General features: G+C 45.5%; 3 protein-coding genes and 1 non-coding gene across 8 annotated transcripts in view; 3 read left to right on the forward strand and 1 right to left on the reverse strand.

Annotated features, from left to right (window-relative positions):
* LOC131185325 (putative short-chain dehydrogenase/reductase family 42E member 2) overlaps positions 1–2,739 on the forward strand; it is an 18,303-nt gene extending 15,564 nt beyond the window's left edge. Inside the window, exons 10-11 of the mRNA XM_058157762.1 lie at positions 1–69; positions 1,625–2,739. The exon at positions 1–69 is cut by the window's left edge and continues 5 nt beyond it. Coding sequence (XP_058013745.1) covers positions 1–69; positions 1,625–1,777 — 222 coding nt within the window. The 3' untranslated portion in view covers positions 1,778–2,739. The remainder of the gene's footprint in view (positions 70–1,624) is intronic.
* Positions 2,740–7,462: 4,723 nt separating this feature from the next.
* LOC131185326 (putative short-chain dehydrogenase/reductase family 42E member 2) lies at positions 7,463–20,167 on the forward strand. Its single transcript, XM_058157763.1, has 11 exons — positions 7,463–7,723; positions 9,674–9,769; positions 10,743–10,800; positions 11,685–11,803; positions 12,583–12,658; positions 13,598–13,680; positions 14,729–14,866; positions 16,359–16,424; positions 17,093–17,156; positions 18,552–18,625; positions 19,934–20,167. The coding sequence occupies exons 1-11, from the start codon at positions 7,463–7,465 to the stop codon at positions 20,165–20,167; spliced, it is 1,269 nt and encodes a 422-aa protein (XP_058013746.1).
* Positions 20,168–22,079: 1,912 nt separating this feature from the next.
* TRNAL-UAG (transfer RNA leucine (anticodon UAG)) lies at positions 22,080–22,161 on the reverse strand. The gene has a single exon. It is a non-coding gene; the product is annotated as a tRNA-Leu (tRNA).
* Positions 22,162–25,849: 3,688 nt separating this feature from the next.
* Positions 25,850–26,486, forward strand: part of EEF2K (eukaryotic elongation factor 2 kinase) — a 38,662-nt gene continuing 38,025 nt past the window's right edge. For all 5 annotated transcript variants that reach the window (XM_058157231.1, XM_058157236.1, XM_058157232.1 and 2 more), the window contains exon 1: positions 25,850–25,972. The gene's annotated coding sequence lies outside the window, so the exon portion shown is untranslated. The remainder of the gene's footprint in view (positions 25,973–26,486) is intronic.

Raw genomic sequence — 26,486 nt, forward strand, 5'->3', positions numbered from 1 at the left:
TTGGTGGAACACCTGTACTGGCTTCTTAACCCCATATTTAACTTTACACCGTTCCTGACCAGAAGAGAGGTAAACAAACAAACAACCTACAACTTTTCTGCTTACGCCAGCACCCACAAAGAAATAATTGGGATGTGAGCAGAGCTCGCTAACTCTCCTTTCTTTCTTCCAACCAATCAACCAACCGGGGTACTTAAACCAAGGGTGGGAACCTGTCTTTGAGAGGAAGCTCCTGATTTTGGGATAACGGTTATTCAAAGGAGATGATGCCACGAGTAGTCCTGCTCATTACGGTTGTATGTAACCAAGGTTGTAAAACGGGTCGGTCGCATGGCCATGACTGTAGAGGGGATGCAACCAGCTTTGAATCCAGGTTGTAAATCCCCTTTTTGGGGGGTTGGTTGTAAGTCGAGGACTTCCTTCCTTCCTTCCTTCCTTCCTTCCTTCCTTCCTTCCTTCCTTCCTTCTTCATTCCAATATCTATTCTATTCCATTCCATTCCATTCTAATTCTAATTCTAATTCTAATTCTACTCTATTTTATTGTATTCTATTCTATTCTCAATCCCAATCCCAATCCCAAACCCATCCTACTCTATTCATCTCCTTCTGGAAAACAAAGAGGTCCAATCAACCAACTTTCATGGACTAATGGCGTGGTAATCCCAGGGGTGGGCTGCTGGGGGTTTGCAGAGGTTCGGGAGAACCTGTAGCTAAGATTCTGTGTAGTTTGGAGAACCCCCAAATCCCACTCCTGGCTGGCCCTGCCCACCCCACCCCGCCCTCCCAGGAGTTTCCACATGGCCTGTTTTGGATGCAGTGCAGGGTGCGAACAGAGGCTCGGGAAGGGCAAAAAACGGACCTACCGAAAGTTCAGGAAGACCGGAAACAGGCCTATTTCAGGCCTCCAGAGGGCCTCCGGAGACTGGGGAAGCCGTTTTCGCCCTCCCGGAGGCTCGAGAAAAGCCTCCAGAGCCCAGGGAGGGCAAAAACACCCCCTCTGCCATGGTGAGGAGGCTGACTAGGCCACGCCCACCATGGCCACGCCCACCCAGCAACCGGGCAGAGAACTCCTTCCTAAAATTTTTGAAGCCCACCCCTGGCTAATCCATAATAATTGGAAGAAACTCTGGTTCAAAACAGCCCCGGTTTCAATCCTACACTACTGTCTGCATCTTAGTCCATCTCAGGAAGTCTGAAGCTTTTAATGAAATTACTTAGTTCGGGGGGGGGGGGAAAGGCCCCTCACGATTTGGAGCCCCCATAAACTAAGCCAGTTTTAATCTTGCAGGGTTTGAGACCTTTGCAATGCCTTTGTTGTTGTTGCTCAGAGTAGCAACCAGAGGGCGGTTTTGCTGTGATACCGCAATTTTTACAAACACAGTCCTGATCCCAAAACGCAGGCTGTTTTAAGTATACCAGCTGCAAGACAGCATCCAAAATAAGTATTTCTTAATTCACCAAAGCAGGAGAAGTCCTCAATATTTTGAGGACTATTTAGGGATTTTATCAGCTGAATACACAATTTGTGGGTCGTTTTTGTGTGGGTTCTCGCAGCCTACTGCCACGGTCTGCCACGGATTCAAAACCACAAATTGATGTCATTTGTGTGTTTCCTTTTCTAGGTGGGACACATCCTTGTTACCTACACTTTTCGGATAGACAAAGCAAGGAAGGAGCTGGGCTTTCATCCAAAGAAATATTCCTTGGCCGAAGTGGCAGACGATTATCTGCGAAGAAAATCTATGCGTGAAGACAAAGGAAGTCCCTCCCCCTAATATTCAGACTTGGCCCAAAGGTGTTTTTTTTTTTCAAAAGGCAACTGGATTCTCTGTTTTTCCTTGAAGAGGTTTCGCTTCGCATCCGAGAAGCTTCTTCCGTTCGGAGTGAATGTTGGAAGGATTATTCCTTCCAGTCATCTGCTCGTTAGCGCTCTCTCTGAGAGTTGTTGAGGCCACTTAGAGTGTCTTCATATTTTACATCTTCACATTGTTCTTTTTACGTTACGGCTTTTTTATCCCTCATCGAACAGTTTTCAGAAAACTTTTTTGCCTCTGGGGAACACAGGTAGTCCTCGACTTATGGCCACAACCAAACCCCAAAATTCCAGTCGGCAAGCGAGCATTACCCCATTTTACCACTTTTCTTTGCCACAGTTGTTAGGCGAATCGCTGCCGTTGTTAAGGGAATCACCCAGTCATTAAGTGAACCTGGCTGACCCCATAGGGTGATCACATGACCCTGGGATGCTGCAACTGTCACAAATACATGCCAGTTTCCAAGTGTCCGAATGAATGTTGATCACTTTTGAGGACACAAGTCTGCAAACTGCTTATAAGTCACTTATTTCAGGGCCATTGTGTCTTCAAACGGTCACTAAACGAATGGCTGTAAGTCAAGGACTACCTGTAAATGGCTTGGTTTCAAGAAACCAAGAAAACCATTCAGCTCAGAGAGAGCACCAAGGACCCCACAGATTAACCCTGAGGTACACATAGTCTCTTCAATTGGTAAGTAACTATGAGTCTGGCTTGGAAGTTGATTCTTGCCTTTGAAGTAAGACCCAAATTATTTATTTCCTGTCAGGTAGTGATTCCCAGCATTCCTGGCTTGGTGGCCCAGCTGGGAACGGGGATGAGCAGAGGGGATTAATCAGGGGTGGGCTTCAAAAATTTTAGCAAGGGGTTCTCTGTCCGGTTGCTGGGTGGGCGTGGCCATGGTGGGCATGGCCTAGTCAGCCTCCTGTACCATGGTGAGGGTTGTGGGTTTGCGCTCCCCGGGCTCCGGAGCCTTTCCTTAAAACAGCCTACGGTTTGGGATTAAGACTGTTTGTAAAAGTTGTAGTGTCACAACAAAACCATCCTCCGGTTGCTACTTTGAGCAACAACAACAAAGCAGAGGTGGGGTTGCAGCGGGCTCTGACCAGTTCTGGAGAACCGGTAGCGGAAATTTTGAATAGTTTGTAAAAATTCTGACTGGCCCCCATCTATTCTCTGCCTCCCGAGTCCCAGCTGATGGGGAGGAAATGGGGATTTTGCAGTATCCTTCCCCCGGACTGGGGTGGGAATGGGGATTTTACACCATGCCCACCAAGCCACACCCACAGAACCGATAGTAAAAAAAAAATTTGAAACCCACCACTGCAACAAAGGCGTTGCAATGGTCTCAAACCCTGTAAGAGTAAAACTGGCTTAGTGTTGTGTCTCGCTCGCTTTCCCCGCAGCCGGGTCCCTCTTATCTCCTACCGAACGCTGAGGAATGTCCTGGCATGCCTCCAGGCCCCAGCCCTGGCACCATGCCCAGACAGGCCAAACAAGACGAAGGGTCTGACGTGCCTCCAGCCTGGCTCCATGCCCAGGCAAACGGAGCAACTAGACCCCTCCCCCTCCCCCACAGCATGTGAGCCTGAGGAATGTGAATTACCAACAGCTGGAGCCTGGAGAGATCCTCGCTTCAGGAGAATTGATAGGTGGCGTCAGCAAAAGGAAGGGAGGGGCAGGCCTGGATAAATGCTGAGTCATGGAGCCACACCCCATGGCCTATATAAAGGATCTGCTTTCTGGCATTCTCTGAGTCAGGCAAAGTCTACCTTGGATTGCTGAAGTCACTTCCTGGTCTCCTGCCTGCCTTGAGAACTTTGCTAGGACTTTGGCAGAGCTGCAGAGGCAAGCCTGATTCGGATTTCCCCGACCCGGCTGTCAGCGGAAGAGTGGGACACGACACTTAATTTATGGGGGCTCCGAATCGTGAGGGGCCTTTTTTTTTTTTTTTTGAACTAAGTAATTTCATTAAAAGCTTCAGACTTCATGAGATGCACTAAGATGCAGACAGTAATGTAGGATTGAAACCGGGGCTGTTTTGAACCAGAGTTTCTTCCAATTATTATGGATTACCCAGGGATGGGCTACAAATTTTTTTAGCAAGAAGTTCTCTGCCCGGTTGCTGGGTGGGCATGGCCATGGTCGATATGGGCTACTTAACTTCCTGCACCATGGCAAAGGGGGCGTTTTTTCCCTCCCTGGGCTCCGGAGGTCTTCCTTGAGCCTCTGGGAGGACGAAAACGGTCTCCCCAGGCCCCAGAGGCTGGAAACGGGCCCGTTTCTGGCATTCCCGAACTTCTGGTCGGCGCATTTTTCGCTCTCCCCGAGCCTCCGCGCGCGTCCTGCAGTTACCTGAATCTAAAACGGGCCACGTCGGGACTCCTGGGAGGGGGTGGGATGGGGAGGGGCCAGCCAGGAGTGGGATTTGGGGGTTCTCCGAACTGCACAGAATCTTAGCTACCGGTTCTCCCGAACCCCTGCGAATATCCAGCGGCCCACCCCTGGGATTAATGTATGGTAGGGGGCTCGCTTGAGCGCATGCCGCTCCATTTGTGTGATCGCAAAATGGCTGCCATTCGTGTGAGGGGAACAAGTGTCCGCCAACTCGCACGAGGGGGAGCTTCATGTGTCCACACAGACTCTCCCGCTGCCTGCACGGCCGAACAGGACACTGTCCCGGTAGTAGGCTTCTGCCCAGGGGTTGGGGACCCCAGGTTTAAGGGAGGCATGTTGGGATGCTGAATAATTTGTTGGGGAGTTCAAAGGCCTGTGACCACCTGGGGACAGCTTCGAAAACAAGGTAATTTTGGGCAGGTAAGTGCCTGGATCAAAGCGCCTCTGAGGATTAGCTCCCCTGGGCAGAAGTGGCCTCCGTTTTTCACCGCTACCATGAGATGTCACAGAATAATAGAGTTGGAAAGGACCTTTGAGGTCATCTAGTCCAACCCCTTTCTCTTTCAATCAGTGTAATGATTTCTAAGTTTAACAATAAACCGTGTGTGATACAAAATCCTATGGTTTTGCTGTTGGATTTTTTATCTCTCGCTCTTTGTCTCTGTCTGTCTCCCTCCCTCTCTCTCATGGGGGCAGCCCTCTCATCCAAAATCATGGTGTGCAAGAGATTTGTGCACGCCCATCCTCCTCCCAATAGCTCCTGCTTCGATCCAGGGATCCAGCCAGAACGATACATTACTACCCAGGTTTCTCAACCTCAGGAACTTGGAAAATTCAACTCCCAGAATTCCCCAGCCAGCACAGTCCACCCACATCTTCAAATTCTGGAGGTCGAGAAACACTGGTTTATCCTGCAGTGTGGCGTATGTGTGGTTGTGTGTGTGTGTGTGTGTTGGAAGACAGAATTGGAGAACTAATTAGAGGACAGAAAATTGCCTCTGGAAGGTTGCCTGCCCAGCCCTCAACAGTGGATTAATAACTTGGCTTAAGGTTTCTCAAGTGGACCATTAACTTGGCTTAAGGTTGCTCAAGTGGACCAGTAACTTGGCTTAAGGTTTATAGTCACAGTTGGAAGGAGAAGATTTCCAGACCTTGGACAAGAAGATACATTGGCTAATTGATGTTAAGCTATGAAACATGGATCGGATGAGCTGCCGCCCAACGCAACTCCATCCTTTGATCGACCTTTATTTTATTCGCAATAAAAAAAATCCTCAACCTGTTGATCCAAGTCTCTTTTCAGTAACTCTTGATGACTTCGTGGAGATTTTATTTATTTATTTATTTATTTTGTCATAACAATATATGTAGGTATCATACAAAAAGATTATATAATATATAAACACATATATGGGTAAATATAAGGAGGTATAAGCATATATGTATATAGGAAGAAGAAAAGAAAAACAATAGGACAGGAATGGTAGGCACGTTTGTGCGCTTATGCACGCCCCTTATGGTCCTCTTAGGAATGGGGTGAGGTCAATAGTAGAAAGTTTTTGGATAAAGCTTTTAGGATTATGGGAAGAGACCAGAGTCAGGTAAAGTGTTCCAAGCACTGATGATTCTGTTACAGAAGTCATATTTTCTGCAATCTAGATTAAAGCGGTTGACATTAAGTTTAAATCTATTGGTCGCTCTTGTATTATTGCAATTGAAGCTGAAGTAGTCTTTAACAGGAAGGACATTACAATAGATGATTCTGTGAGTTAAACTTAGGTCTTGTCGTAGGCGACGGAGTCCTCCTCGACCCCTGTCCAGCCTAACTCCCAAGAAGACACCTCTCCCCACTTGCCTTTTGCAAAGACCCCAGCCCACCCCGGGATCCTGGAGATCCAAAGTAATAAGAATACGCGCAGTTCCGACGGACCCGCACCGGACACGCGTGTCGCGGCTTCGGCCAGAGCTTCGCTTCTTTTTGAGTGCGCTTCTGATCCGATATATACGGGCCGGAGCCTGCGCGCAGAGCCGGGCGGGCGTTAGGTTCGCTTCTAGCTTGCGACCGCCGCCCCCCGCCCCACGATCCCCCCCCTGCTGCCCTGGATGGCTCGGCGTCGCCAGCTTGATGGGGGGGAGATGACCCGCCGGGGGTCTCGGCCGCTCAGAGGGGAGAAGAGAGGCGGCTGGAGCTGATCGCCTTCCCGGTGGGCAATTTGGGGAGGGGGTGCCCGGCTTCCCTTCCCTCCCTCTCCCCCGCCCTGGGTAAACTGAAACTGGCCGGCTCAGAGGGGCTGAAACTCAAACGTTCCCCCCGCGGTGGGTTTGTTAGCTAAAGGGAGAAATCAGGGGTTTTTTTTTGCCTTCCTCCCTTCCTCTAGCCCTTCCCCTGTTCCTCCCTCCCCCTCTCCTTCCTGCCCTCCCTCTTCTTTTCCCCATTCCTCTCTCCCTCCCCTTCCCTCCCTCCCCTCTTTCCCCATTTCTCCCTCGGTACCTCTCCATCTCTCCTTTTCTTTTCTTCTCCCCTTCCCTTCTTTCCCTATCCCTGCCTCTCCCTCCTCTTTTCTCCCCTCCCTCCCTTCTCTCCTCCCTTTCCCCATCCTCCCTCTCTCTTCCTTCCCCCTTCTCCCTCTCTCTGTCCCACCTCTCTCTCTCTCCCTCCTTTCCTTCCCTTTCTCCTTTCTCCTTCCCTCTTTCCCTATCTCTGTCTCTCCTTCCTCTTTTCTCCTCCCCTCTTCCCTCCTCCCTCTCCCCTCTTTTCTCCCCTCCCTCTTTCCTCTGCTTCTCTCTTCCTCCCTTTCCCCATCTTTCCTCTCTCTCCTCCCTCTCCTTCCCTTTCGCCTTTCCCTCTTTCCTGTCTCTGTCTCTCCCCCCCTTTTTCTCTCCCTCCCCTCTTTCCCTCTCCTTTCTTCCTCCCCTTTCCCCATCCCTCCCTCTCTCTCCCTCCCTCTCCTTCCCTTTCTCCTTTCCCTCTTTCCCTATCTCTTTCTCCTTCCCTCTTTTTCTCCCCCCCACTTCCCCTCCATCCCTCCCCCTCTTTCCCTCTCCTTCTCTCTCCCTCCCCTTTCCCCATCCCTCCCTTGGAGACCACCACGGACCCCCCCCCCATTTCAACCTGAGTCGTCCCTATTCTCCTTGAACGGTAGAATGAGTTCTGATTCCTCTCATTACACCTGAGGCAGGTGAGGAGCAGGTGGCCTCTTTGCCCCTCTGGATGGAGATCTGGGGGCTCCACCATCTTCCCAGCCTGGAATGGAGAAGCCTAAGGACCCGAAACCCAGCCGGTTCTACACATGCAACAAGGAGGATGGCAAAATCGGCGAAAAGGCTCCTGAAATCCTGACGCTGACACTGCCATTGAATAAAGTCAGCGACAAGGCGGTCATAACCGGAGGCGCCGGTTATCTCGGCTTTACGCTCGGCTGCGCTCTTGCTAAATCGGGAACCAAAGTCATTTTGTACGATTTTAATCCGCCGATTTGGGACATTCCAAAAGGAATAATATTGATCAGGGTATTTCTCGTTTCTGCTCATTTTTCACCTTTGGAAGGGGAGAGAAAACCCACCAAAGCATAGATATTTTGGTGAAGCTTTGCAGGTAATCCTCGACTTACGACCGTCGGTTCAACGACGGTTCAAAGTTAGGATGGGCTCTGGGGGAAAAAAAAATGATGTATGACCTGGACTCGCACTTACAACTTTGAACGGTCGCTAAATGACCTGTTGTAAGTCGAGGATTACCTGTACACGGACTCATCAACTAATTACAATTTATGACGCCGCCGTATCCCGGGGTCACGTGATCCCCTTTTGTGACCTTCTCACAAGCAAAGTCAATGGGGAAGCCAGATTCACTTAACAACCGTGTTTATTCATTTAACAACCGCAGTGATTCACGTGGCAAGAAAACTCATAAAATGGAGCAAAACTCACCTAGCAAATTTCTCAGCAACATATATTCGTAGCTCAATTTGAGTGGAGGACTATCTGTAATCGCATGAATCCAGAATGTGGTTTATTAATACAATTTTTTTTTTATTTTTATTAAAGTATCATAGAATAGCACAATGGTTGAAGTCAGACTAGGGCCAAGATGGACAACATGACTCCACATGTCCCAAAGTTGTGGATTTCCTCTCCCAGAATTCCTTAGCTAGCAGACCCATTGCTGGGAATTCTGGGAACTGAAGTCCGGGCATCTGGAAGGGCCAAAGATGTGGAAGCCAGCAGCGAAGAAGGCGTTAGCCTCTTGTGTCATTTTGGCTCTGAGCTGCCATCAAAAATAAAAATCAGGCTTGCTACTCAGAACTTCCAATTTTAAGATGTGTGGACTTCAACTGCCAGAATGTATTTTATTTATTTTATTCATTAAGAAAATTTATATGGCTGCCCAAGTCATTCATGATGACTCTGGGTGGCTGACAGAAATAAAACCCCAATCCAAAACCCAATAATCCCCCCTCCTTCACACACACAAGGGATGTGGTGGCTCAGTGGCTAAGAGGCTGAGCTTGTCGATCGAAAAGTCAGCAGTTCAGCGGTTCGAGTCCCTAGTGCCGCGTAACGGGCTGAGCTCCCGTGACTTGTCCCAGCTTCTGCCAACCTAGCAGTTCGAAAGCAGGTAAAAAATGCAAGTAGAAAAATAGGGACCACCTTTGGTGGGAAGGGAACAGAGTTCCGTGCGCCTTTGGCCGCATGACCACGGAGATGTCTTCGGACAGTGCTGGCTCTTCGGCTTTGAAACGGAGATGAGCACTGCCCCCTAGAGTCATATGTTCGAGAGGAACTTTTACCTTTACCTTTTCACACACACACACAACACACACCGGCGACAACAAACAAACGAGCCACTTGATGGGCTCCATCCCTCTCTGTGGTTCCCAGGCCTCGTTGGCCAAACTAGGCCTTCAGGTCTTTCAAAAGAGTATCAAAATGGTGTCCAATCTTTTCTTTGTGGGAATGATATTCCACAGGGAGGGAGCCACCACAGAGAAGGCCCTTTCTTCTGGGTCCCACCAGGTGGAGCTCCTCAAGATAGGGGACCCACAACAATCCCTACCTCCCTGTTCAGGTGGGTCGGATAGATATAATCTTGGAAAAGACCATCCTTCAAATGAACTGGTCTCCAAGCCAGGGAGAGCTTTAAATTCCCCAGCCAACATGAAAAAAGACGATTCTGGGAGTTATAGTTGAAGTCAGTAGTGGGGTTTCAAATCCTGGCGCTACAGGTTTGCTGTCGGTAGCGCGCAGGTGCACGGGCTTGCTTTGCGAGCACGCGGCGCAGAGCGTTTTTGATCTCATTTGGGTGGGTGGGTGGAGCCTCCTGCATACCACTGCTACCGGTTCACCCGAATTAGGGCGAACTGGTAGAAACCCACCACTGGTTGAAATTCAATAGGCTGGGAAAAAATGGACACTTGTCCTCCAATAAGACACTCATACAAGTTTTCTCCTGCCTTACAGTCGGACGTGAGAAACTTTAGTGATTTGTATTCAGCCTGCGAAGGTGTGGATTGTCTCATCCATGCAGCCTCGTATGGGAAGACCGGCATACAACAAGTGAGTCCAGTTTGATTTTCCTTCGGTAGCTCTGGAGTTTTGCAAACGATGCAGGCTCTCTTGAAGATGTGGGAAGTTTATTCTGAAACTAGGAGATGGTGAGTTCTGGTCTTGCTGTAGGTACGAAAGCCAGGTGGGTGACTTTGGGCCAATCACCAGGTGACAGTGAGTTCTAGTCCTGCTTCAGGCACAAAAACCAGCTGGGTTACTTTGGGTCAATCACTAGAAGACAGTGAATTCTAATCCCACCTTGGGCATGAAAGTTAGTTGACTTTGGGCCAATCACCAAGAGACGGTGAGTTCAAGTCCTATTTTAGCCATGAAAGCCAGCTGGGTGACTCTGAGCCAATAACCAGGAGACAGTGAGTTCTAGTCCTGCCATAGGTATGAAAGCCAACTGGGTGACTTTGGGCCAATCATGTTCTCCCAGTCCAATCCACTTCACAGGTTTGTTGTTCTGGGGAAAATAGAAGGAGGAAAGAGTATTATTAGGAATGCAACCAGTGGTAGAATTCAAATAATTTAACAACCGGTTCTCTGCCCTAATGATTTCTTCCAACAACCAGTTCACCAAACTGCTCAGAAAGTTAACAACCGGTTCTCTCGGAGTGGTGCGAACTGGCTGAATCCCACCACTGAATGCAACCCTAACAGCAGGGACTTTCTCAGGCTGGAGACCGAACTTAATGGTCATCAAATAACTCTGGGCAGTTGACCCAACACGAAAAAGAAATGCAACGTTTCTAGAACCTTCTGCCATAACTGTTCAGGAAATATAAAGGGAATAGAGCAGTGCTTCTTAATTTCAGTCTCTTTAAGACGCATGGACTTCAGCTCCCAGAATTCCTTTGCCCAGGGAATTCTGGGAGTTGAAGTCCACCTGTCTTAAAGGGGTGGAGCTTAAGAAACACTGGAATGGAGCAAGTCCTTTTTCTGTCTTGTTGTGACAGTGTGGTTCTTCCTCTTCTCCTAGCTGCGCAGGAAACACATTCGGTCGGTTAACATCGGAGGGACCGGAATCATCCTTGAAGGTGTGTAAGTGGTGTTTTGTGGTGGCTGTAAGTGACAAAAAGGGACAGATCGACTTTTGCTGGCCAAATTCAGGATTGAACTACTAAGAGGAGACCAGACTGATATTTAGGCTTATATTTGGGGACTGGTGAGAGGGAAGTCCGGTTACTTTTTGGGGCACTAGGAAACACATGCTTAACATCCTTCTCTAGCAGAGGTGAGTTTCAGCAGGTTCTGACCAGTTCTGGAGAACCGGTAGTGGAAATTTTGAGTAGTTCTGAGAACCGGTAGTAAAAATTCTAACTGGCCCCGCCCCCATCTCTTCTCTGCCTTTTGCAGAGAATTTTGCAGTAACCTTCCCATGCCACGCTCACCAAGCCACGCCCACTAAGCCATGCCCACAGAACCGGTAGTAAAAAAATTTGAAACCCACCACTGTTCTGTAGTCACAAGAAATGGAGTGTTGCAATCAATTGTCGCATTGTTGCCCGGCGTTTTCACTACAGAGTCACAGGCTTTGGAGCAGTGGTAGGTTTCAATTTTTTTTTTTACTACCAGTTCAGTGGACGTGGCTTGGTGGACGTGGCAGGCCAACTGATGGTAACATCCTGGAAACTTCCGTATTCTTGCCAAAATTAATTTCCCTTCATCTTCCTGCGCGATAGTTTTCCACTTCTCAGATTAACTGACCGTCCAGAGATCTCCTTGTGGTCTCTCATCCCAATACTTTTCCCCAGCTCTGCTTTGCTTAAGGTTTTGAAGTCAACCCTGCTCGGCTCCCCTTTATCTTCCAGGTTTGACGCAACGATGGCTCGCGCCTTCAACCTCTCTTGCCCTTCCACGACATTTGGGCCACGTGGCGTAATTTGCACCCTCACCCTTGCCCCTTTCTGTGTCTCCCCAGTTTGCAAGCGGCGAAGGATCCCCAGGTTGATCTACACCAGTACAGTCAATGTGGTCTTTGCAGGAGAAACGATTGTGGATGGCGATGAAGCGACCGTCTCCTATGTTCCTTTAGAGCAGGTATGTCTTCTAGCTGAAATAAATTACAGGTAGGCCTCAATTTACACCATAATTGTGATTGGAACCTCCGGGGGGGGGCGGGAGGAAGAGAGGTGGTCATTAAGTAAGTCACGCCCGATTTTGGGGCCTTTTTTGTCACATCGTTAAATGAACCAAGTGGTCATTAAGTGAATCCGGCTTCCCCCATTGACTTTGCTTGTCGGAAGCCGGCTGGAAAGGTTGCAAATGGTGATCACATGACTCCCGGACATTGCAACCGTCATAAGTACATGCCACCTTCCAAGTGCCTGGATTTGGATCCAGTGATCATGGGGATGCTACAACGGTTGTAAGTGCAAGGACCGATTGTTGTGAGTCACTTATTTTCGCCCTGTCGTAACTTCGAACAGTCGTTAAATGAATGGTCTCAAGTCAAGGACCGCCTGTACTTTTTTAAGCATGTGGCTGAACTTGGGGGATTGGAGTCGAACGCCCCATGGGTGGAAGGAAGAAATTGAGGTGCTGATTTCTGCCCGGGTTGAAAATTTTGCACGAGTGTGCAAGGTTTCGCAAACTCCAGTTCCTTGAAACATTTTGGAGCGTGCAAGGGGGACAATCACAATTCTAAAATCTAAGTAACAGTAACAGAGTTGGAAGGGGCCTTGGAAGGTCATCTAGTCCAACCTCCCTGCTCACGCAGGATTCGAACCGTCGACCTTTCTGATCGACAAGCTCGGCGTCTTAGCCACTGAGCCACCTAGGGAGCTGCCTTTTTTTCTCTTTCTCTTTCTCTCTTTTAGCAAGTTAATGAATATTCCCGGACGAAAGCAATCGCAGAACAAATGGTCTTGACGGCTAATGGATCACCCCTACCAGGTACTTCTCTGCAGGTTTTCGCATGTGAAGTTTTGCCCTTCATCTCTCCCCCCACTTTACATTTTATACATACGTACGTACATACATACATACATACATACATACATATATAAAATGGCTGTGTGTGTGTGTATGTTCCATATAACTCTGGAACGCCTCGAGCAATTTCAACCAAATTTGGTACACAGATGGTACTCTGGAAAAAAAATACTGCGGGGGTAATGCACTCCTAAAACCCCTCGGGGGGGGTGTTTTGTTAAGATACAGCCTGTTGTGCCTTAAAACAGTGTCTACTGTACTGCCTTAAAATGGCTTCTACTGTACAGCACAGTGGAGTTGCCATGGTAACGGCTCGGCAGTACTCCACAAGGGAGCTCCCTCTGGTAAGGGGGAAAATCCTAATACAGGATTGGGATAATTAAATACCCGGGCAATGCCGGGTTATCAGCTAGTCTTAGTATAAAGACAGAGCTCGTATTCCTAGGTAGTGCTTTCTGGCTGGATTGCTTTAAAGGGCTTACATCAATTTTGCTAGTCTGCAAGTACCATCTCTGTCCCCTCGCCTTTACAGTCCAAGAAACTAGGGAGGATTCCCTTCTGAAATGTATACCATGTCCCTTTCCTTCTGAGGGCTCAGCTGCCTTTTTTCCAGAGGTGGAATTCAGCCAGTTTGGGCGAACCAGTAGTAGACATTTTGAGTAGTTCAGAGAACTGGCAAATACTACTTCTGGCTGGCCCCACCCCTGGCTACCTGCTCTCCCCTCGTCCTGCCCACCTGCCCATCTCTCACCCCGCAGTCACTCCTCATCTCGCCTCCAGTCTTATCTGATATTGTCTAGTCTAGTCTGGCATTACAACCATCTAGGAATTGCAGCCAAAGGACTGAAGGTTGTCATTTCATCCCTTCAAGAATTCATTCTGGCTTGCTTTACTTCACAGGAGGAGGGAAGTTACACACATGTGCAATCCGCCCTCCTGGAATTTATGGACCGGAAGAGCTGCAGCATTTGTCTCGGTTGGCCGTATGTATTTTGATGGGCATCGCAAGGTAGATGATGAGGGAGGTGGGGGGTCACAGAAACACCTTTGCAGGGAAAGCTAACAAGGTCTTTTGGAAACGTGTTGCATATCATTAGCCAACCTTGGCTGAAGAATAAACCAAGAAACGTGGTTTATTCCTCAAGTAAATAAGGCCTCCAGGCAAGACGAATAGGGACCCATTGAGCATTGCATTTTTTTTTCTATCTCTGCATTTTAGGTCAAAAAAAAAAGGAGAAAAAATGGAACAATCCATTTTTCTTCACCTAAGAACAATATATCGATATCTCCCCCTCCAGGATTGCTCTAAATCGGTTTTTCAAACTTGGCAACTTTAAGATCTCTGGACCAACTCCTAGAATTTCATAGCCAGCTATGGCTAGGGCATTCTGGGAGCTGAAGGCCACAGATCTCCATGTTGCCAAGTTTGGGAAGCCCTGCTCTAAATGTTGGGAAGAAAGAAAGAGGGAGGGAGGGAGGGAAAAAGGAAGGAACGAAAGGAAAGAGAAAGAAAAAGAAAGAAAGAAAAGAGGGAAGGAGGGAGGGAAAGAAAAAGGAAGGAAGAAAGAAAAGGGGGAGGGAGGAAGTGAGAGAGAGAAAAAGAAAGGAATGAAAGAAAGGAAAGAAAGAAAGAAAAGGAGGGAGGGAGAAAAGAAATAAGAAAGGAAAAAAAGAAAGAGAAAGGAAGGAAGGAAGGAGGCAGAAAGGAAGGGAGAGAGGAAAAAAAGAAAGGAAGGGTAGAATGGAAGAAAGGAGGCAGGGAGCGGGGAGGGAAAAAAATGAGGGAAGGGGAAGGAAGGAAGGAAGGGAGAGAGAGAAAGGAAAGGAAAGGAAAGGAATGGAAAGAAAGAAAGAAAGAAAGAAAGAAAGAAAGAAAGAAAGAAAGAAAGAAAGAAAGAAAGAAAGAAAGAAAGAAAGAAAGAAAAGATAAAAGAATTCAGATAGCTCTTCCTTTCCCACATTGCTTCTTTTTCAAGCATCCATATCTTCTAGCTTAGCTGCCCCTTTGTGATGTTTGTGTTTTGCCAACAGCTCAATATGGAAAGAGGTTTTTTTAATGTCCATTTCGGCGATTCGGGAGTCCTGACGAACTGGGTACACGTGAAAAATCTGGTCCAAGCCCACATCCTTGCGGCCAAGGCTCTCACTCCCGAAATGGACTATATCGCGGTGAGTTTTTGATTTCCCAGTCTTCCAGAGATAACGCGGACTTCATCCGTAACTTTTATGCTCCGATGGCCTATTTTTCCTTGATCGTTCCGTTGCTTTTTTCAGTTGGGATTCTAATATACAGGTTGTCCTCGACTTATAGCCATAACTGAACCCGCCATTTCCGTTGCTAAGCAAGGCAGTTGTTGACAGAGCGGTGCTCCATTTTACGACCTTTTTTGCCACAGTTTCTAAGCCAGGCGCTGCGGCCGTGAAGTGAATCGTGTGGTCGTTAAGCGAATCTGGGGTCCCCCATTGACTTGGCTTGTCAAAGTCGTAAATGCAGATCACATGACCCCGGGATAGTGCAACCATCATAAATACATGCCAGACGCTAAGCACCCGAATTTTGATCAGGTGACCATGTGGATGGCTACAACGGTCGTAAGTCTGAGAATCGCTCATTAGTTTTTCACTGCTGTTGTAACTTCAAACGGTCACTAAATGAATGGTTGTAAGTTGAGGACTATCTGTAAAAGGTTGGAAGGGGGAGGGGAATCTCCAAGTTACTGCTTAAGAGCTAAAAGTCAGATGTTTTGGAACAAAAGGATTTTTTATCGATTGATTTTCTCTCTGTCCGTCTGTTTGTCTGACTGTCTAGCTAGCTAGATACGATAGATAGATAGGTAGATAGGTAGATAGATAGATAGATAGATAGATAGATAGATAGATAGATAGATAGATAGATAGATAGATAGACAGACAGACAGATAGATACGATAGATAGATATGATAGATAGATAGATAGATAGATACGATAGATAGATAGATAGATAGATAGATAGATAGATAGATAGATAGATAGATAGATAGATAGATAGATAGATAGATAGATAGATAGATAGATAGATAGATAGATGATAGATAGACACGATAGATAGATAGATAGATAGATAGATAGATAGATAGATAGATAGATAGATAGATAGATAGATAGATTGATAGATGGTAGATAGATAGATGGATGGTAGATAGATAGATAGATAGATAGATAGATAGATAGATAGATAGATAGATAGATAGATAGATAGATCGTCTATCTATCTATCTATCTATCTATCTATCTATCTATCTATCTATCTATCTATCTATCTATCTATCTATCTATCTATCACCTATCTGTCTGCCTATCCACCTGGCTGTCTTCTATCTGTCCATCCATCCATCCATCCATCCATCCATCCATCATCCATCATCTATCTATCATCTATCATCTCTCTCCATCTCTGATTTCTATAGCTGCCCATCTCAGCAAACAACTCTTGGGCAGCTCATATTTCGAAACATACATTACAATTAAAATTTTAAAAAGAAATTTAAAAACAATAAAAAGAGCAAAAAAGCATTACACCGGTAAAAATCAAGATTTTAAAAACACATTTTTTATATTTGTAACTGGGTGGGAGCATCGCAGGGATTTCAAAGCCGCCTTCCTCACTGATGTCCTTTCTAGGGTGGCCAGGCGTACTTTATCAACGACGGGGAAGAAGTCAACCAGTTTGAGTGGCTCTTGCCCTTGGTGAGTCCAAGATCTGTAAATTGATGTCTGTAAACTGTTTAATTGCTGCCTCAGATGACGAAGAAAGACAGATGAGGGTCCTGAAAGTCCATTCTTGGGACCTCCGTGAGCAGCTGGTATTCCTCCATTATGCATTTAGTGGGTCCTGCCCTATATTTTGGCACTGTTGACTAACACAGGAGTCTCCAAACTTGGCAACTTTAAGACTTGTGGACTTCCACTCCCAGAATTCCCCTGCCAGCTCTTGTACCTTTAGACCAGTGGTGTCCATTCTTGGCAACTTTAAGACTTGTGGACTTCAACTCCCAGAATTCCCCTGCCAGCTCTTGTACCTTTAGACCAGTGGTGTCCATTCTTGGCAACTTGAAGACTCGTGGACTTCAACTCCCAGAATTCCCCTGCCAGCTCTTGTACCTTTAGATCAGTGGTGTCCATTCTTGGCAACTTTAAGACTTGTGGACTTCAACTCCCAGAATTCCCCTGCCAGCTCTTGTACCTTTAGACCAGTGGTGTCCATTCTTGGCAACTTTAAGACTTGTGGACTTCAACTCCCAGAATTCCCCAGACAGCATGTTGGGAGTTGAAGTCCACAAGTCTTAGTTACCAAGTTTGGAGACTCCTGGAGTAAAGAATTGTCCTCGTCAGTCTGTCTTCCTCTTTATTTTCAGTTCGAAAGACTGGGCTACCAAAATCCCTGGATCCATATTCCTGTTTTTCTGGTTCATCTAACAGGTAAACAGTCTCCAATCATTGGCTCAATGCTGGTTTCTTATTGGGTTTGAAATGCTACGCACCTCAAAAACCACAGCCAGTTCTCTATTCTGATGAACCTCTTTCAGATTTTCAACTTGGTCCTTTATATTATTTTTTTCCATAGAAAATAGCGTCCCCCAGTACATAAGACAGATGTGAGAGAGGTTTCTTTTCCCCCCAAGTTTTTTATTTATTTATTTATTTTTTAAAATCAATGCGTGTAGCACCTGGGTGTCATATGTTCTAATACAAATAAAACTAGTAGAATTAATCATAGTTATTACATTCAATCAACTTGTACATTTCAAATAATGGTACACATAGAATAGAATAGAATAGAATTTTTATTGGCCAAGTGTGATTGGACACACAAGGAATTTGTCTTGGTGCATATGCTCTCAGTGTACATAAAAGAAAAGATACGTTCATCAAGGTACAACATTTACAACACAATTGATGATCAATATATCAATATAAATCATAAGGATTGCCAGCAACAAGTTATAGTCATACAGTCATAAGTGGAAAGAGATTGGTGATGGGAACTATGAAACGATTAATAGTAGTGCAGATTCAGTAAATAGTCTGACAGTGTTGAGGGAATTATTTGTTTAGCAGAGTGATGGCCTTTGGGAAAAAACTGTTCTTGTGTCTAGTTGTTCTGGTGTGCAGTGCTCTATAGCGTCGTTTTGAGGGTAGGAATTGAAACAGTTTATGTCCAGGATGCGAGGGATCTGCAAATATTTTCACGGCCCTCTTCTTGATTCGTGCAATATACAAGTCCTCAATGGAAGGCAGGTTGGTAGCAATTATTTTTTCTGCAGTTCTAATTATCCTCTGAAGTCTGTGTTTTTCTTGTTGGGTTGCAGAACCGAACCAGACAGTTATAGAGGTGCAAATGACAGACTCAATAATTCCTCTGTAGAATTGTAGAATTTATATTAAGTTGCAATCTGTCATTATTCAATTATTCCACGTTTTCTCTCGTTAGTGCTTTTATTTTATTATATAAAAGTGTGTACGCTAATATTCCCCCTTCTCTTATTTCTATCCCTTATTCTAACTTTTAATCATGACACCCTTTATTCAAAGCCTTTTTCTTTCTATCCTATCTAACTTCTAGTCATGTCGCCTACCTAAAAAAAGAAAGAAAAGAGAGAGAAAAGCAAAAGCGAATCAGAACAACAACAAAAAGAGAGAAATCATCTAGCCATCGTCTCTTGCCCGCTTCAATACTTTAATTGCTATGCTTTTTTTTTTTTATGACTTGCCTCCCCAATTCCTCGTGAGAGAGGTTTCTAAGATGGAGGCTGGGCACACATGTCGCTTCCTATTGAACCTGTAACCGCAAAAGCTGTGTTTTCTCTTCCACAGCTGTCGTCGTGGAAAAAGTGCAAAATCTGTTGTTCCCCATCGTGGAAATCCCACCCCTGATCACCAGAAATGAAGTAAGGCATCCTTGAGCAATTGGCGAGGGGGCGAAGGGGCTCCTTGGTGGTGGGACCCTGCTGTTGTTCCATTTGCCAGCCTTTGCCCTCGGTGTACCCGGGAGGGTGGGTCTCAAATTGTCCAAGCTGCCCGTTTTACAGATAGACCACCGAGGCTACGATCGATTTTTTCAGCTGCCTCCTATGCATGGATGCAATGCTTTGTAACTGTAGGCTCTGTTCTACCCAATGCTCAGTTTATAAGCCACTCAATTTTTTTAACCCAATCTGGGCAGTAGACTACATGCAACAGTTAAATTTGGAAAATGCAGAGAGCCTTGCCCGCAAATCCTTTCCAACATCACCAAAGCAAATATCAGCATCAAGACCTGGGGAGATACTTAGATTTTAAGCCAGATTTTTGAGCCACGGTAGCGCAGTGGTTAGAGTGCAGTACTGCAGGCTACTTTTGCTGCCTGCCAGCTGCCTGCAATTTGGCAGTTTGAATCTCACCAGGCTCAAGGTTGGACTCAGCCTTCCATCCTTCCGAAATGAGTAAAATGAGGACCCACATTGTTGGGGGCAATAGGCTGACTCTGTAAACCGCTTAGAGAGGACTGTAAAGCACTGTGAAGCGGTATATAAGTCTAAGTGCTATTGCTAATCCTCCCTCCCTCCCTCCCTTCCTGTTTTACGGTAATTCCCTTTCTCATTCTCCTACCTTGTGGCACAGTGGTTAGAATGCAGTATTGCAGGTTAAGTCTGTCCACTGCAGTTTGATCCTGACCAGTTCAAGGTTGACTCAGCTTTCCATCCTCCCGAGGTGGGTAAAATGAGGACCCAGATTGTTGGGGGCAATACGCTGACTCTGTAAACCATTTAGGGCTGTAAAGCACTGTGAAGTGGTATATAAGTCTAAGTGCTATTGCTCTTCCTTTTCTCCTTCCTTCCTTCCTTCCTTCCTTCCTTCCTTCCTTCCTTCCTTCCTTCCTTCCTTCCTTCCTTCCTTCCTTCCTTCCTTCCTTCCATAGTGCACAGTGGTTAGAATGCAATATTTCAGGCAAACTCTGCCCACTGCTGATAGTTTGATACGAGGTTGACTCAGCCTTCCATCCTTCTGAGGTGGGTAAAATGAGGACCCAGATTGTTGGGGGCAAATAGGCTGACTCTGTAAACAGCTTAGAGAGGGTTGTAAACCATTATGAAGCGGTATATCAGTCTAAGTGCTATTCGTATTGCTATTAAGGCTTGGAGTAAGAGGGGTTTTAAAGGCTGGTTTTAATAGGCTCAAGGTGGGTTTACATAAATCTCTTTCTTCCCAATTTACAGGTGCACAATATGTATGTCACAAACACCTTCAAAATTGATAAAGCTCAGGCCCACCTCGGCTACGTCCCGAAAAAGTACTCGTTGGCCGACTGCGTGGATCACTTTTTGAAGAAGGGACCTCGGCCTAGGAACTTTTTCTTACAAAAATGCCTTTTTCTACTAGTCCTCCTCACAGGGATAATCACGCTGTCTGTGAAATTCACCCAAGTCCGAGATTTTCTGCTAGATTCCTAGGAAAAAAATATCGGTATCTTCTGGAGATGTAAGGCGGGGCGTTGCTTGCTTGCCAGCCAGCCAGCCCTTAGATGCGGGGATGGGAAGTGTGGCACATTGGCTTTGGAATCATTCCCCAACTCGCAGGCCAAACAGGTAGGACGAAGAGGACGCGAGAACGATTGTTCCGAAATGAAAACGGCGAACGGACAGCTCAACCAAGCGCAGCGACAGGAATGTTGCACGTGGTCGTCTTCTCCGGAACTCCCTTGAGATCCTCCAGGGGTTTTGCGCGGCTGCATGAGGAAGAAAAACAAAAGCCAAAAAGAGGGATGCTTAAGCCACCCCACCTCCACCCCACCTCACCTGAGCGCCGTAAAAACCACCCACAAGGATCAGGATCGGTGTCCTCTTCTGAAGATGAAGCCTCGAAGGATGGTGTGGGGATCCCAACTAGGTGAAGGAGCCATGTGGACATTTTTGTGCCCGCGTACCTCCATCTGGTTAATGTTTGGGTCAACCGTGCTGAGGCGCTAAAAATTAAAGCACTTGGAAGAAAAGACCAACATGGTGTCTTTTTGCGTGAGAAGGGGTGTGTGTGTTAGAATTGTCCAGATGTTTTCCCCAAAATTTATGGGGTTCATTTACGGGGTCCAGGGGGGGCATCTTGGCCTCAGAGGGGCAGGGAGTTCCCCAGGTGTCGTCTCCAACATCAAAAGGATGTCCATAAAGCCGCCAATCTTCCCTTTGGGGAAAAAAATATACAGTGCTGTAGTTAAATAATAATAATAATAATAATAATAATAATAATAATAATAATAATAATAATAATAATAATAATAATAATAATAATAATAATAATAATAATAATAGAAATAAAATGAAGTAAAAAGAATCACTTGTTCAAAGTGATAGATAAATAAGATTGAATTTACAAATACAATAATGAATATGTAAATTAGAATAATTAAATAAAATAAGGGTAGGGGTATTTATTATTTATTTCCTTAATTTATATAGTTGGCTAAATCTTTATCTATATATCTATTTCTGTATCTATCTATCTATCAAGTGGTTTTTTTCTTTGTCAGCAAATATTTTATTTCTTTGTCAGTAAATATATATATATATATAATATATTTCTTTATATAAATGATCCATTTATTATATGACGTAATTATATTTAGCTAGATAAGATATATAAATATAAATATATAAATATAAATGTACATTAATTAAACATTATAGCATCATACACACACACACATACACACACATATATAATTTAATATATAATACTAAATGGACCATATATAATCTTTATTATATATATTTTGGTAAATTAGGTAAATAAATAATATACATTTATAAATTATGTAATATATACCATATATATGTTTATCAATATATAATACAATACGGACCATATTTAATCTTATAGTATTTATATAGTATGTATATTTGTCTAGATATATATATATAATATATAATATCTATTAATAATATTCCATAGACAACATATCATCTTTTTGAATTTTGTCTATTTAATGGGAATATCCATGTATTGGTTTTAATAATTCCCTTCTTGCCCTAAGATTTCTCCTCCTCCTTTGATTTATATCTTCACCCCCGTCCCGCCTTTCTCCCCAGTTCCCCCTTTTCCTAGTACATTTTCAAATGTATTATTGCAAAAATAATACATTTGAAAGAATATTTTCCCCTTTCCTGCCAGCCCATATACAGCTTGCAAAAAATGAATTTTCCCCACTGGCTTTTGCAAGCCCCTAAACCCGCGGGCCTTTCCAGATCTCCCCCTTTTTCGGGTTGCACCCCACTTTGATGCTGGGGGGGGGAACCGCGGGATTGCCCGGGGTCGCCTCCAAAACACGGCCAGGAGAAGTAAAAAAAATTAATAAATATAAAAAAAATTTGTTGGCAGCGGTGGGATTCGAACCCACGCCATCGAAATGACTGGAGCCTAAATCCAGCGCCTTAGACCACTCGGCCACGCTACCACTTGCTCAGGGAGGGACTCTGGATAGCAGATCAAGAGCGCGCAAAAGGCAGCCATCGTCTCCTTTTGCAGAGGGAAACCTTTAAAAGCGGGGTTATTGTTTTTTTTTGTCTTTCTTTTCCAAGGATAATCGTTGCAAAATTACATTCCCGACTCGGAGCATTTTTGTTTTTTGCATAGTTTCCTCCCAGCAATGTTTAAAATAAATATATACATATACTGCTGTCTTTTTATAGTGTATCTTTTTGCATTTGCCGTTGCAAAAAGGCCTCCCCCCCCCACTTTTCCCAAATATTTTTTTTTTGGGGTGGGTGGGTGGAAAGGCCACGTCGGGGCAGAGATCACGCCACGAGAGAGAAAGCCAGGCGGCCTGTTTTCTCCGCGTTGAAATAAGCAAGGTGGATGGATTCCCACGGTAGGGTTGCTATTGCGCTCTCTGGACACCAGAGGGCGCTGCGCTCCAGCTTTCCCCCCCCCCACCTCCTGATTTATTTGTCTTGTTTTTTAAAAAAAAAAATCTCAATTTTTTGGGGGACAAGCTTTTTTCTTTTTAAATCTGTTTCTCCACCTCAGCCACTAACATGCATGGATTTCAACTCGCAGAACCTGCCTACCGTTCCTGTCCTATTGCTTCCTTTCATTAATACAGTTATTACATACTTATACTTATATATATGCTTATATATTATTATATAGTTACTTCCATTCTTATGCTTATATGTACTGTTGTGACAAAATAAATACACACATAAATAAATAACTAAATCTTCCAACTGCTCAGGAGAATAGAATAGAATAGAATAGAATAGAATTTTATTGGCCAAGTGTGATTGGACACACAAGGAATTTGTCTTGGTGCATATGCTCTCAGTGTACATAAAAGAAAAGATACGTTCATCAAGGTACAACATTTACAACACAATTGATGGTCAATATATCAATATAAATCATAAGGATTGCCAGCAACAAGTTATAGTCATACAGTCATAAATGGAAAGAGATTGGTGATGGGAACTATGAGAAGATTAATAGTGCAGATTCAGTAAATAGTTTGACAGTGTTGATGGAATTATTTGTTTAGCAGAGTGATGGCCTTCGGGAAAAAACTGTTCTTGTGTCTAGTTGTTCTGGTGTGCAGTGCTCTATAGCGTCGTTTTGAGGGTAGTGGTTGAAACAGTTTATGTCCAGGATGCGAGGGGTCTGCAAATATTTTCACGGCCCTCTTCTTGATTCGTGCAGTATACAGGTCCTCAATGGAAGGCAGGTTGGTAGCAATTATTTTTTCTGCAGTTCTAGTTATCCTCTGAAGTCTGTGTTTTTCTTGTTGGGTTGCAGAACCGAACCAGACAGTTATATATTTAAATCATCATTGGATGGAAAACCAAGAATGGCCACGGGTTTACTTCCAACCAAGGATTTAACCACGCTCACTCCTTGCGGATCCAAAAGGGAATTTTTGAACAAGAAAAAAAAAATAGCCATAGCCCTTAGACTTATATACCGCTTTGCAGTGCTTGACAGCCCTCTCTAAGCGGTTTACAGAGTCAGACTATTGTGATGCAACAATCCAGGTCCTCATTTTACTGGCCTCAGAAGGATGGAAGGCTGAGTCAACAGGGAGCGGGTCAGGATCGAACTCCTGGCAGTGGGCAGAATCAGCCTGAAATTCTGCATGCTAATTACTGCGCCTTCCTTCCTTCCTTCTTTCCTTCCCTCCCTTCACAAGCAATAGCAGACTTATTGGGTTCTGCAACCCAACAAGAAAGACACAGACTTCAGAGGATAATTAGAACTGCAGAAAAAATAATTGCTACCAACCTGCCTTCCATTGAGGACCTGTATACTGCACAAATCAAGAAGAGGGCCGTGAAAATATTTGCAGATCCCTCGCATCCAGGACATAAACTGTTTCAACTCCTACCCTCAAAACGACGCTATAGAGCACTGCAGACCAGAACAACTAGACACAAGAACAGTTTTTTCTCGAAAGCCATCACTCTGCTAAACAAATAATTCCTTCAACATTGTCAAACTATTTACTAAATCTGCACTACTATTAATCTTCTCATCGTTCCCATCACCAATCTCTTTCCACTTATGACTGTATGACTGTAACTTTGTTGCTCCTAATCCTTATGATTTATATTGATATATTGACCATCAATTGTGTTGTAAATGTTGTACCTTGATGAACGTATCTTTTCTTTTATGTACACTGAGAGCATATGCACCAAGACAAATTCCTTGTGTGTCCAATCACACTTGGTCAATAAAAAAAAAATTCTATTCTATTCTATTCTATACCACTTCACAATGCTGAATCAACCTTGAGCTGGTCAGGATTGAACTCCAGGCTGTGAGCAAAATTAGCCTGAAAATACTGCATTCTAACCACAAGGAAAGGAAGGAAGGAACTGTGGGAGTTGAAGTCCACAAGTCTTAAAGTTGCCAAGGTTGGAGACCCCTGGTCCAAAGTACAGGGGGGTTGGGGGTGGAAATCGGAAAGCGAAGCCATCCTATACTGCTTGCGTTTGAAGATATTATTTTCACTCGAATAGGCCTATTTCCTGCCTTTGGCTTTTGCAAACAAAAAAATAATAATTCTTAAGAAAGGATGGAAGGAAGGGAAGGAGGGAGAGAGGGAAGGAGGGAGAAGAAAGAAAGAAAGAAAGAAAGAAAGAAAGAAAGAAAGAAAGAAAGAAAGAAAGAAAGAAAGAAAGAGGAAGGAAGGAAAGATGGGAGAGAGGGAGGGAAAGAAGGAGACAGAGAAAGAAAGAAAAGAAAGATAGATAGATAGAGAAAGAGATGGAGGGAGGGAAGGAAGGAAGGAGAAAGAAAGAGAAAGAGAGGGAAGGAAGGAAGGAAGGAAGGAAGGAAGGAAGGAAGGAAGGAAAAGAGATGGAGGAAGGGAGGGAAGGAAGGAGACAGAAAAAGAAAGAAAGGGAGAGGGAAGGAAGGAAGGAAGGAAGAAAGAGGACGGAGGGAAGGAAAGATGGGAGAGAGGGAGGGAAAGAAGGAGATAGAAAAAGAAAGAAAGAAAGAAAGAAAGAAAGATAGATAGATAGATAGATAGATAGATAGATAGATAGATAGATAGATAGATAGATAGATAAAGAGATGGAGGGAGGGAAGGAAGGAAGGAGACAGAAAAAGAAAGAAAGGGAGAGGGAAGGAAGGAAGGAAGGAAGGAAGGAAGGAAGGAAGAGGACGGAGGGAAGGAAAGATGGGAGAGAGGGAGGGAAAGAAGGAGACAGAAAAGAAAGATAGATAGATAGATAAAGAGATGGAGGGAGGGAAGGAAGGAAGGAGAAAGAAAAAGAAAGAAAGAGAGGGAAGGAAGGAAGGAAGGAAAAGAGATGGAGGGAGGGAGGGAAGGAAGGAGACAGAAAAAGAAAGAAAGGGAGAGGGAAGGAAGGAAGAAAGAAAGAAAGAAAGAAAGAAAGAAAGAAAGAAAGAAAGAAAGAAAGAAGAGCTAGCCTTTGGATAAAAGAAAAGGCCCAGACGGCCACGGGAGGGTCAACCAGCCGGCGGTTGGGGGGGGCCCACGCGTGTCGTGGGAAGGGCGCCTGGTGGGGGAAAAGCGGCTCCCCTGGCAGCCTTTTTGCAAGCGGGGCGGGGGTGGGGGCGGCTTTTGCACGGAGCCCCGCCTTGCACTGGGTCGCTCCCTCCCTCCCTTCTTCCCTTCTTCCCTCCTCCCTGGCTGGGCAGGCGCCAGCTCCACTCCCCGGGGAAGGCGAGAGGCGCCTGGCCGCTTCCTTGCAAGCCGCCCTTGCGCTGGGGAAGACTTTTTGCAACCTGCTTCCTCTGGCCAGGTAAGCCCTTTACGGCCGTGCACGCTTTCTGCAAAGAGGGGAAGAGCCCTGGTGGCGTTCCCACGACCCTGGCTGGGTGCAACCTGCGGGTTCCCCCAACCGCCCTGGGTGGGAAGCTTTCCTAACCCCGTGGTGGGTGCAAAGTATATGTGTAGAGGGGGTCGTGGGAATGCAACCCCCCCCGCTGCATGCTTTTGCAGATAGGAGCGAGGAAGGGGGTCGTGGGAATACAGCCCCCCCCCGCCCACATCTCTTGGCAACCCCCACCTCCAGGACTGGCCAGAAAGCCAACGCCCCCCCCCCCATACTGCTGATTCTGAATTCTAGGGTTCACCCCCCACCTCTGCTGGCCTTTGCTGGAAATTGGGTGGGAGGGTTGCTGGGGGGTGCAGAGAAAAGGGGGAGACCCTTTGGGGAGGGGGGCTGTCACTTATTCTGGGTCAGCATTCCAGCCTTTTTGCCCTGGGTGGGAGAATAGCTTTGTCGGTTACCCCTTAACTTGGTTGGAGAAGTC

This window comes from Ahaetulla prasina, chromosome 14 (assembly GCF_028640845.1).
Source record: "Ahaetulla prasina isolate Xishuangbanna chromosome 14, ASM2864084v1, whole genome shotgun sequence".
Lineage (NCBI taxonomy): Eukaryota > Metazoa > Chordata > Lepidosauria > Squamata > Colubridae > Ahaetulla > Ahaetulla prasina.

Bases quoted from the DNA above. Each gene is read 5' to 3' on its own strand.
- LOC131185326 (XM_058157763.1), top strand. From the start codon at position 7,463: ATGGAGAAGCCTAAGGACCCGAAACCCAGCCGGTTCTACACATGCAAC. The intron at 10,801-11,684 runs GTGTGTAAGTGG...GTGTCTCCCCAG, and splicing joins GACCGGAATCATCCTTGAAG to TTTGCAAGCGGCGAAGGATC. The intron at 18,626-19,933 runs GTAAGGCATCCT...CCCAATTTACAG, and splicing joins CCCTGATCACCAGAAATGAA to GTGCACAATATGTATGTCAC.